Source organism: Humulus lupulus, chromosome 6 (assembly GCF_963169125.1).
Source record: "Humulus lupulus chromosome 6, drHumLupu1.1, whole genome shotgun sequence".
NCBI lineage: Eukaryota > Viridiplantae > Streptophyta > Magnoliopsida > Rosales > Cannabaceae > Humulus > Humulus lupulus.
The window spans coordinates 66,236,956-66,248,649 of record NC_084798.1 but is presented as its reverse complement, the minus strand read 5'-3'; the positions used below and the strand labels follow the sequence as shown (position 1 = coordinate 66,248,649).

The window sequence follows — 11,694 nt, the reverse complement described above, 5'->3', positions numbered from 1 at the left end:
TTCCTTCTCTTTGACTATAGCCTTTTGCAACCAATCTTGCTTTGTATCTTTCCACATCTCCATTGGCGTTCATTTTTGTCTTGTACAATCATTTTACTCCAACCGCCTTGTGTCCTTATGGAAGCATAGCTAGCTCCCATGTGTTGTTCTTTATAATTGAATTGATTTTTTCATCCATGGCGTCTCTCCACTGCTTTCTTGCGCCGCTTCTTGGTAGCTTAGAGGTTTATAATCACTAAATAGACACATAAGAGAGATGTCATTTTGGTTTTCAGTTACCTCATAAAGCTCTCGTAGGCTTCTGAAGTGTGGCGTCTTCTCATTCGAACTTTCTCTTTATGAATCTCCATGTAAGTTTCCGGTTGGTGAGATCAGTGGAGTAGTAGGCTCTTGAGTTTCTTCTTTCATTCTTGGTTGTTCCATTTCTTCTTCTTCCTCAAAGTAAGGAAGAAAATCATACTCGTCTTTTTGTGTGTTCCAATCCCAAGAATCTTCTTCATCGAACTCTACATCACGACTAATGAGAATCTTGCTGGTAATTGGGTTGTACAACTTGTAGCCTTTGGATCTTGAGTCATAGCCAATGAATACATACTTCTCACTTTTGTCATCAAGCTTGGTTCTCTTCTCATCAGGCACATGAGCATAAGCAATACTTCCAACGAATTTAAGGTGAGAAATTCCGGGCTTTCTTCCACTCCATGCTTCTTGAGGTGTCTTTTCATACACACTTCTTATTGGAGAGCGATTTTCTAAGTAGACCGCACAAGCCACTGCTTCAACCCAAAACTCCTTGGGCATTCTTTTGCTTTTGAGCATGCTACGACCCATGTTGAGTATAGTTCGATTCTCCTCTCTGCCACTCCGTTTTGTTGTGGGGATCTCGGCATCGTTAAGGGGCGATGAATTCCATGATCTTTACAATACTTTTGGAACTCGTTTGATGTGAATTCTCCTCCTCGGTCAGATCTCATCGCCTTAGTAGGAAGACCACTTTCTTTCTCAACAAGAGCTTTGAACTTCTTGAAATTCTCGAACACTTTCGACTTCTCCGTTATGAAATAAACCCATGTTTTTCTTGAAAATTCATCAATGAAAAGGAAAAAGTATTTACTCTTACCAAAAGAGTTTGGTTTTATTGGTCCACAGACATCAGTATGTATGAGCTCGAGCGGTTTGGTGGCACTTGAAGATGACTCCTTCAGGAAGCTCCTCCAAGATTGCTTTCCAAGAAAACATCCATCACAAAGTGTATCTGATTGGTTGATGCACGGAAGGCCTCTCACCATCTCCTTCTTCTCCAAAAATTTGAGCCCACCAAAATTAAGGTGTCCAAAACGTAGATGCCAAAGCCATGATGAGTTGTTATAGCAGGCCTTTAGGCATTTTGGAACATCATATTGAATATTCAAGAGGAACATTCTATTCTTTGACATGGGCACCTTGGCAATCAAATTACCTTTATCATCTCTTAAGAAAATGTTATTTTCTTTTAAGTGAATATCATAACCTTTCTCTAGTAATTTTTCCAAACTCAAAATATTATTCTTCATGTTGGGCACAAAGTAAACGTTTGAGATGAACTGATGGGCTCCATTTTTCAAGCATATGAGAATTTTACCTTAGCCTTCCACGTGTATTTTTTACTCATCTCCAAAAGAGACATTTCCTTTTACTGCTTCATTGAGCTCCTCGAACATTCTTCTTTGTCCACACATGTGATTGCTAGCTCCGGTGTCAAGATACCATCTATTTTCTTGGCCTTCATCTTTGTCTTTGCAAGCTAGTAGCAATGTTCCTTCTTCTCCACCTTTGTCTTCAACGAAATTGACCTTTTCTTCAACCTTCCTTACACTCGGAGGCATAGTGGCCGAACTTATTACAATTGTAGCATTTGATGTGGGATTTATCATTCCTTGACCATGAGTTTCCTCTTCCGCATCCTCTTGTTGCTTGTGGATTTTGACTTCTTTCTCCATTATTGAAGTTGTTGAAGCCACCCCTTCCTTCTCTTCCTTTTCCACGACCACGTCCACATATGCTTCCTTGGTCACGTCCTCTTCCTCTTTGATCTCTATTATTTTCGAAATTTTCTTCCTTCAAGTTGAGTTGTAGTAATTGCTCCACTGCCTCCTTTTGCTTCTTTTTCCTCTTTTGTTTCTCCTCATAGGATTGTAAAGAACACATGAGTTACTCAACAGTCATAGTTTTTAAATCTTTATTTTCTTCAATGTTTGTAGCAATGTATTCAAAGGTTGGAGTTACTGTGCGAAGAATTTTCTCTATAACCTTCACTTCACTAACGTCTTCACCATTTCTTCTTAATTGATTGACAATTGCCAATAGTCTAGCAAAATAATCAGAAATTGATTCAGATTCTTCCATGAATAAAAGTTCAAACTCACCTCTAAGAGTTTGAAGACGAATCTTTTTAACTTGCTCCACTCCTTTGTTGGAACTTTGAAGCTTCTCCCACGCTTCTTTGGCCGTAGTTGCATTTGAGATCTTCTCAAATGCATCTTCATCCACCGCTTGATAGATGAGGTAGAGAGCTTTCTTGTCTCTCTTTCTTGAATCCCTCAAGGCTTCCCGTTGAGCTTGAGAAAGAGCAACATCTTCTTGCTCCTTATTGCCTTTCTCAACAATCTCCCAAACATCTTGAGCTCCTAGTAGTGCCTTCATCTTGATACTCCAATTGTCATAGTTTGTTCTTGGTAAGCATTGGAACTTGGAAGAGGATCATTCCTCCACTTGCCATTTTTCTTCAAGAACCTGGCTCTCATACCACTTTGTTGAAAATTAAGATGGATTTGAGAGAGAACTTGAAGACTTTGTTGAAAACTAATGTTAATATGAGAGATAATATTATGATGGAATAGCCTTTTTTATAGAATTCAACTTGTGTTTTTTACTTGATACAAAATGGTGGGACTACATCTCTATTTATAGGACTCTATGGACTTTTCCGAAAACATAATTAAAATATTAGCTAGTAGATTATTCTAGATAATTCTCATCTACTAACTAAGAAATGAGAGTTCTAGAATACCAAAGACTCAATAAACACTAATAAATACATGAACATGTTAGAAATTCTAGTAAATATATGAAAATTCTAGTTTAATATTTCAACAAATACAACTCATCCATTTGGTCAAAGGGCTTAATACCGTGTGGGTCGGACCATGACGAGGGGAGCTGCCATAGTTCAAGGCAAACCTCCAAAAGGGTCTACGTGGATGCAGCTGTCCGTGGGTTACTAGCATTCAATAAAGTTATTGGCTGCATGGAAAATGGGTCTCGGGAGTTTGTGGTGGCTGATAAGTTTTGGTGTCCACACCTCTTGAAGCCGAGGGTAAGGCTCTCCTCAACGCTGTTAAATTTAGTTCTGCCATGGATGGACCAAAGTCAAGTTCCACTCAGATTGCAAAAGACTTGTTGAAGCTGTCAAGAAAAGGGAAGTGGTGGATTGGACCACGTATTCTGTTTTCCTTGAACTTTTTTCTGTAATAGACTCTTTTGTTGGTTTCTCTTTGTTTTGGGTTTCTAGAAAGAACAATGTTGATGCTCATAGATGTGCTGCCTTTGCAGCTCATTACAATAGGACTATGCTCCTGAACTTTGGGGAGGTAGACCCCTTGTGTCTACCACCTTCCTTGTTGTTTGAGTTTATCTTTTCTTTTCGTAACAAAAAAAAATAAACTTTCTTATTATAATTTTGTAGTGCCAAAATTATTAGGGACGGTACTTTGTTAGGAAATATATACTATTTATGTTTGATGACAAGTCTAGTCATGTAGTTATCTTTAAAATATATAAAAACAAAATATATTATATGAAATTGAAGTACAATATAACTGATAACAAAAACATGCTTAAAAGCACAAAACTACAAAGGCCGAAGGAATCCCAGAAACACACCGGTAATTCGGGCTTATTTCAAACATAGAATATTATATAAATAACATTTCTACTACAAAATTCAAAATACTATAATGACGTCGAGTCCGTTACACTACCATATAGCAGACTTCTATAGAACTGAACTTCAAATTTCACCCAATCCTGCCGATGAAGAAAAGGGCAATATATATAGTCAGATTAATTATGCATGTGAACTCAAAAATTATAAACGGAAAAAGTAGAAGCAGGAGTTGCAGATAATTGTTAATAATAGTCATTTTACTATAATTTGTTTGTTAACTTAGATTTTAGCTTAAAAATTTTGTATGGACCCATACAGAAAAATATTTTTTAAAAAATCTTCAATTTTCTGTACTTCTAAAATTTAAATAGAAAACAGGTATATATATATATATATATATATAGAGAGAGAGAGAGAGAGAGAGAGAGAGAGAGAGAGAGAGAGAGATAAAAGCGTTATTACTTGGAGCAGTCAGTGTTGGGAGAAACAGCGAAGGGCAAGTTGATGCCGCAGTTCTTGGGAAGAGCCTGGGCTAAGTCCGCTTTCAGTTTAATGTTCTTAGCTGAATTTTTGATGCATTCGCAAGCAGTCTTCTTATCGGCCGAGCTCGCTGATGCTGACGCTAGAGTCGAGACGCCGGCACAGCATGCAGCCGGTGGCTTCCCAGCCCCGCTCACTAGATAGCTCACGCAAGGTCTCAGGTCATTAATCACGTCGCTGCATGTAATCGCAGCCTCTGAGGCTGCCACAACCAAGAAAAGAAGCACAAAAACTGCAGCCAATTGCGCCATAGTCTCAGATCTATATTGTAGTGGGGACAACACTCTTCTTTCTTCTATATTTTAGGGTTTGAAGTTTCAATTGCTATCCTGATGTTACTTCTATATATAAGAAGTTAGGGAAGGAAGATCGTTTGTGTAAGAAATTTTATGTCGCGCGGTATAGATGGAAATTTTAAATTGCTCATTTTGTTTGTTTGTTGGGGAGTTAGGTATAAGGAGTGTAAGAAATGATTCACAATTAATTTGCTGTTCTGATTTCTTGGGGATTTTATTTCCAATAATTTAATTCATATAGATTATTCTAGGATTAGGTGGCGAAAATTTGTGAAATAACGTTCGACTAAATGATTTAGAATTATATGTTAAATTTTATTCAGGGCTTCTTTTATTCAGTCTTGTACTCAAATATAATTCAACCACTATGTACGCATAATTCAAACAAATACTTTTGTATTCTTAGAAAGCATGTTTTATCACCATCAATTATGCACGTACGAAATAACAAAACCATACCAAGTAAAAGCCACCGTCAACTTATTATGGGTGTGATTGCCATAAGTTTTAAAAGCGCATTTATGTGTATTATGTTTTAAATATTCTTTGGAGGGTTCGATTGGGTGTCCCAATGAAAATAACTTTTTGTTTATATAAGCTATTTTTGAAGAGGCTATAAAATGTGGCTTCTTGAGAAATTAATTTTTGATAAACTAAAGCTAAAAGTTTAAACTTAGCCAAACAAGACTTATATGTATTATTTCACATAGGAAGCAATATATTTACGGATAATCTTGGTTCTTTTTTTCTTTCTATATCGATTTCGATCTTTATTTTTAACAATTATTAATATGACTTTTTATTTCGCGCATCCGTAACAATGGAACCTAATAAGCTCAATAGCTTGAATTCTTTTTTATTATATTTTTTTCTCCATTTTCTCCCACAAACTTATTAATCAATCATAGAGACTAATAAAAAATTTAGATATTTTTTGAATTTATTGTTCAAATTCAAGTTGAGAATATCATTTATTTATTTTTTTATGAATTTACAAAATAAAAAATATTTGTACTTTATAATTATTTAAAATTAATGGTAGTATGAACTGGTATTGAGACCTAAAATGATATAAGTTCATTTATATATAATAGGCAAACGATAAAAAAATTTACACTAATTAATAGTCAACACTATAAAAGAAATTGGTTGCTTATTTTCATGAATTCATAAGAATTCATGTTAATTCAAATCTAACTAATAAGTAAATTTGTAGCACAATGGCCGGCTAAACCTTTAAATAATATGACATGTGCTAATGTTAATATCATATAGGGTGTGTTTGGGAAAGGAATTGGAATTGAGTGTAATTCAGATTAATTACTCGAATTGATGTGTTTTTTTAAACTATGTAATTACATAGTAACTATGTAAATGAAGATAATTGAGGGGTCCCAATTACACATACATTCTCCAATTCTCATAGCTCCCATGAGAATTTGGTGTAATATTGCACTGTGTAATTACTCAAATACTATCAATTTTAAATAGTATTTATCACATGATATCCTTTTATTACGTAATTACTAACTATTTTGTCAAACATGATATTAGAAATTTATAATAAATTACTATTTGACATCCAAACACAACGTGTATTTTAAATAATATTGTAATTACTGGGATATGTAATTCCTACTCGAATAATAATTATACTGCCTAGCTAGTAATTATACAATTACTTCCAAACATACCCATATGGTTTTGTTGAGTGTTACTAAGAAGCACTAATGGTGCCCAACACTACTTATCACATTTGGCTAAGTTTATTTTAATTTGCTTTTAGCTTTTAGGATTACAAAAATACTTTTGAGAGTGTTTGGCTAAAATAAAAAATATTTTTTTAATTTAAAAGATCTTTATTAGAGAAGCTAGAATTTCTATCTTTTTTTCAAAACACCTAGCTATTTTATAAATTTGAACGATTTTATTATTTCTAATTTATTCATTAAATATCATTTTTAATTAATATGCAAAAACTTTAAAAAATAACTTTATACGATTTTTTTTTTTTTTGTATAATATAGTTATTCAAATAGAAAAAATGAGTCAAAGCTTATACTTATCTTATACATTATTTTAGCTATAAACAAAATCAGAAGTTTTGCTAAATGGGGCTATATAGAGCCATACTAGTACTATATTATTAGTACAATCCGGTCTCACATATTTTTATTTAGTGAGTAATATTGGAAACTGCTAACCACTCTTTTGGTACCACTATATGTGGTGTCAATGCATGGTGATCTTGAAATTTGTGAAAGAAAGAAGGTGAAAATTGTAAAATTCGACGTGATAATGCAGCTAATAGAAGCTGTAAATTCGTTTATATGTATATATATATACAAGACACATTGGTCGGCCACCAGTATTTGAAGTGGTTATTAACAAGTTAAATATATTGGTGTACTACCATACGTTGCGTCTCTTTTTTAATTACCTAATCTGTTTTAGAAAAACCCTTATACATTGATAATTAATTATGAAGCTATGGAAAACACATAATTAAACTACTAAAACAACACCCCAACGAGGCAATATAACTGAATCGTTGGTTATTAATTCAGCCAATAAGATTTTACTTTTGTAATTTTTATCTTTGCGATACACTAAGCAAAACAAAATAAGGGTATATAGCAAAAAATGTCTAAACTACAAAAGCTATATCACACGAGTTGTTAGAAAATAGCAAAATTAATTCCAATTTGCGTTATTAGTAAATCATATTACAATAATTTAATTTGGTACCAAGCTCCTCTCCTAGAGGGTTCGATCAAAGTTAGTATATGTGTGCTGATGGAAATTCTAAGGCCGGCCTTGATCGTGGCGCTTTTGGTGTTGTTTTTCGTTCTTGCGGGCATTGTTTTGAAGATTTGTTTTCAGTGCATTTAGATTATTAGATCTGCACTTTTTCTTTTTCTTTTTGTTTTTTTTAACTTTAAGTTATTTGTGATTATTTATGTTTATTGGTTGATAATTTGGGTGGATAGAAATTCTTCATCTACGTATGATTGATACTCTTCTTCGCCGCTTTCTCAAAGTTGGGAAAGTGATTCTTGTGTGTCATTAGTATCTACAAGTTAATATTTCTAAATGGATTTTCACGCCTCTTGTCATTCATCACAAAATATCATCATTTATGTACAGAACAATTTGTTGTACCCTTGTTGGGTTTGCCCACATAAAAATTTGGTTGATCCTCTTAATCAGTTTTATTAGAGAATTTACAATTGGATTTTATATATTAAGATGAAATGTATATAGTTGTTTAAAAGAATATGGTTTTTTTAATAATTAGGGTTTTGGGTTATATGGATTTGCAATTTCATTTTTTTAATATATGGAAATATGGAGATTGTGTTATTTGTTTATGTTGATATATGCAATCAAGCCATGTTTGGACCCAATTTCTTGCGATTCACACCAACAAAAAATTCATGGCAGACGACTCCCCCAACAAGACCGTCAAATACCTCTAATTAGCAACTGCTGCAGAGATTTTGGTTAATGATGAAGGAGAATAGTAGCCATGGATGAACTGAAAGTTAATGTTGCCTCTCCTATAGAAACTACATATATTGCCGAAAATTTGTTACAGAAGCAATTGATATTAATCCCATATTTATTATAAATTTTTATACAAAATTTATTCAGTCACAATTAATTCAATTAAAGCCCTATAAAAAGAGTCAAGATCTTTTTTCATTAAAATTATGTTTTAATTGATATTATCTAATTTTACTCACTTTTGTCTAATATTATAAACAAATATGTTTCAGAAACTATAAACGAGAAATGAATGGATGGTCTGGCAAAAAAAGCTAGAGTTTCTAGTCTAGAAGCTGGATATAGCTCTGGGGAGGGATTTTCCCCCGTAGTTCTCATCGTTTTCAGTAGTTTCAATGAACGGATCGCTCCATAAAAAATAAAAAAAAACCTATAAACAAGACATAAAAGGTCACTTATCAACAAAGGTTATACATTAATTTTAAAAATTTAAACAAGTAATAAAGATTACTCGTTATTTTTATACAGCCAGATTCAACATAAATATCACGAATAATCGCAATTGTTCATTTTTTATACCAGTTTCGGCAACTTTTAACAATCAAGGTTTGTTGGTTGATTTTGTATATTTATTTAATTAGCAAGAAAATAAAGAACAAATCTTACTAGTTATTATAAAAATCAATTTTTAGCAATCCAGACCATAAACAAAAGCTAATAATTTGCTTCTATATGTGTGTTTGATTATATAAATCAATCATGATCAATGGTTACTGTGTTGTGATAACAGTTTCAGCAACTAAACCAGCCATAAGGGTTAATAGTTGGTTTTATTTTTTAGTTTCATTAATAAAGTTCTGATCAAATTAATGGCAATATATCTATAAATCAATTTGAATAAATCAAAAACAAATAATTTATGTTGGTTTTATAAATCGATTTTAGAATGAAAATTATATATAGGTTATTATATATATACATTTATTTTCAACAAAGGAAAATAGAGTTGCTATTCGCATCAGCTATAGTAACCTAAACAAGAAAAAAAAAATTGTTACTCGTTGTTATATATACATGTTCAGCATAAAATTCATGTAAATTACTTGTTTTTATAGGGGAAAGAATTACAACTAAACAAATTAACCAACCAAAATCATTACAAAGGAAGAGAGATATCAGATTCAAAAGCCGAATATGCTCAAGGACGGCCTTAGTACGTTGAGTGTTGGTCGTAAAGAATTGACTTATTAGTCAAGGACGGCCTTAGCACGTTGAGTTCTGGTCAGAAAGCATTGACTTATTAGTCAAGCACGGACTTAGCACGTTGAGTGCTGGTCGTAAAGCATTGACTTATTAGTCAAGGACGTCCTTAGCACATTGAGTGTTGGTCGTAAAGCATTGAGTTATTAGTCAAGGACAGTCTTAGTACGTTGAGTGCTAGTCGTAAAGCATTGACTTATTAGTCAATGATAACCTTTGCACGTTGAGTGCTGGTCGTAAAACATTGACTTATTAGTTAAGGACGGCCTTAGCACGTTGAGTGCTGGTCGTAAAGCATTGACTTATTAGTCAAGGACGACGTGAGCACGTTGAGTGCTGATCAAAAAGCATTGACTTATGAGTCAAGGATAGCAATAGCGCTGAGCGCTGGTCGATATGGTTATGTCTAACCAGAAGCAAATCATACGCTTGACCGACCTATCGGTCGAGGAAAATTCAGCGCTAGGTACATTGGGTCAGCTCCAAGGCTAGTTACACAATGGACAGGGCAAAGGGCCCTCGGTGACTCATTAGTCCAATATCCTAGAGCACTGATCCAGTATGATTTAGTAATCATATGTTTGGATGTTGAGCCCCAGTATGATTCCATAATCTTGTATTTTGGGCATTGGACCCCGATATGATTCATTGATCGTTTATCTTGGGCTATTGACCCATATGACGTTGTAATCATTATATGGATGGTATGCATGCTTGAGTAGTGTCATTACTGCTAGGCATGCTTATTATGATTTAGATATATGCTATTAATTGCTTATGAGCATGTTTAAGTTCTCTTGTTGAGCCTTGGCTCACGAGTGCTATATAGTGCAGGTAAAGGCAAAAGAAAGCTGGATCATCCTTAAGTTTGAGAGCTTAGGTGACGATGTGTACATATGCGGGTGCTCGACCATCACGGCCGAGGGTTTAGAAAGGAACTAGGGTCAAACCTTATTTTGTCGCTTAGGTCGGCAGGTTGTAACATTTTCATTGTAATTATCCTTTTAAATGTATTTTGAGATTCCATGTATGAGGTAAATGTTTTAATGAAACGAAGGTACATTTGACCAAAAATTTTAATCCTAAATTGTTAATCGTGTTTAGTTATACAGTTATTGATAAATGACTCGTTTATCGAGTTTAACACTATTTAAAATATATAGTGTAACGATCCCTGAGTAGTAGGGCATTACATCTGCTGCACTCTTTCTTAGTTATATTGTTTGGAGTTGGCATTGCCTCTATGAGCCCTCGTGGAAGAATGTCTAGTCTTGGTACGTTATGTAGACATTATACATATAAATATAGCAAATTATTATTCTACATATATGTCACTGTTGTTTTATTCTACATGCTTAAAAATCCTTTGTTATTGACCTTGGATTATCATCTTCGGTTCAGTATTGGGATACATGAGCACTGTCTCGGTTTTTGTACACTACAAAAGACAAGGCCTATACCGAGAACAAATATTGTCGGCATAAGCCTGAATGTTCTCGGTATAGCTTCTATCGAGAACATGTTCTTGGCACTAAGTCCTCGGTACAGCCGTGTCGATAGAGGTAAACTTCTACCGACGACATTCAATATGTTCTCGATATAAGTTGTACCGAGGACATGTCGTCGGCAGAGAGTGGACAATGTCCTCGGCACACCTAACCCAAATTTTTCATATTGATGGGCTATACCGAGGGCAATGTCCTCGGTATAGAATTAACCAATAATTTTTTTTTATATTTGTAATATTTATTCACTTATTTATTTAATTTGAATTAAATATAAAACAATAGAATCAAATTAAAACACTTATATTAAACATATAAATCAAAACATAAGAGTACATTTACTGAATCAAAATAAAGAGTTGTCCTAAACATGAAAATGTAATAGTCCATAGTAACAAAATTCACACATAATTCCTACTGACTCGGTGCTCCAACATCGGGATCATCAGGTGGTGGTGGGGCACATTGAGATCCCCGGGTGATACAATGAGTCTGAATGTTCTCCTCTAATTGCCGAACACGCTCTCTCATCTCAGACATCTCTTCATCTCTAGTTTGTGTAGGATCAATAGTAAATGGAGTTCGGTCCCTTATGTTAAGGATACGTCCATATCCTTTTTGGTGCCCACGTCGTTTTCCGAAGATAGTTTGTACCAAAGAT

At 34.1% G+C, this 11,694-nt stretch overlaps 2 protein-coding genes across 2 annotated transcripts; both read right to left on the bottom strand.

The window, feature by feature from the left end:
* Positions 1–1,643: 1,643 nt before the first annotated feature.
* Positions 1,644–2,682, bottom strand: LOC133785172 (uncharacterized). The gene is made up of 2 exons (XM_062224428.1): positions 2,195–2,682; positions 1,644–2,097 (listed from the first exon to the last, which is right to left on the bottom strand). The coding sequence occupies exons 1-2, from the start codon at positions 2,680–2,682 to the stop codon at positions 1,644–1,646; spliced, it is 942 nt and encodes a 313-aa protein (XP_062080412.1).
* A 1,118-nt stretch (positions 2,683–3,800) lies between these two features.
* On the bottom strand, positions 3,801–4,831 carry LOC133784060 (non-specific lipid-transfer protein 8-like). The gene is made up of 2 exons (XM_062223586.1): positions 4,388–4,831; positions 3,801–4,065 (listed from the first exon to the last, which is right to left on the bottom strand). Exons 1-2 carry the CDS (start codon positions 4,714–4,716, stop codon positions 4,056–4,058), a joined length of 339 nt encoding a protein of 112 aa, XP_062079570.1. The 5' UTR covers positions 4,717–4,831; the 3' UTR covers positions 3,801–4,055.
* Positions 4,832–11,694: the final 6,863 nt, after the last annotated feature.

Bases quoted from the DNA above. Each gene is read 5' to 3' on its own strand.
- LOC133784060 (XM_062223586.1), bottom strand. From the start codon at position 4,716: ATGGCGCAATTGGCTGCAGTTTTTGTGCTTCTTTTCTTGGTTGTGGCA.
- LOC133785172 (XM_062224428.1), bottom strand. From the start codon at position 2,682: ATGAAGGCACTACTAGGAGCTCAAGATGTTTGGGAGATTGTTGAGAAA. The intron at 2,098-2,194 runs GTAACTCATGTG...CTCAACTTGAAG, and splicing joins TTAAAAACTATGACTGTTGA to GAAGAAAATTTCGAAAATAA.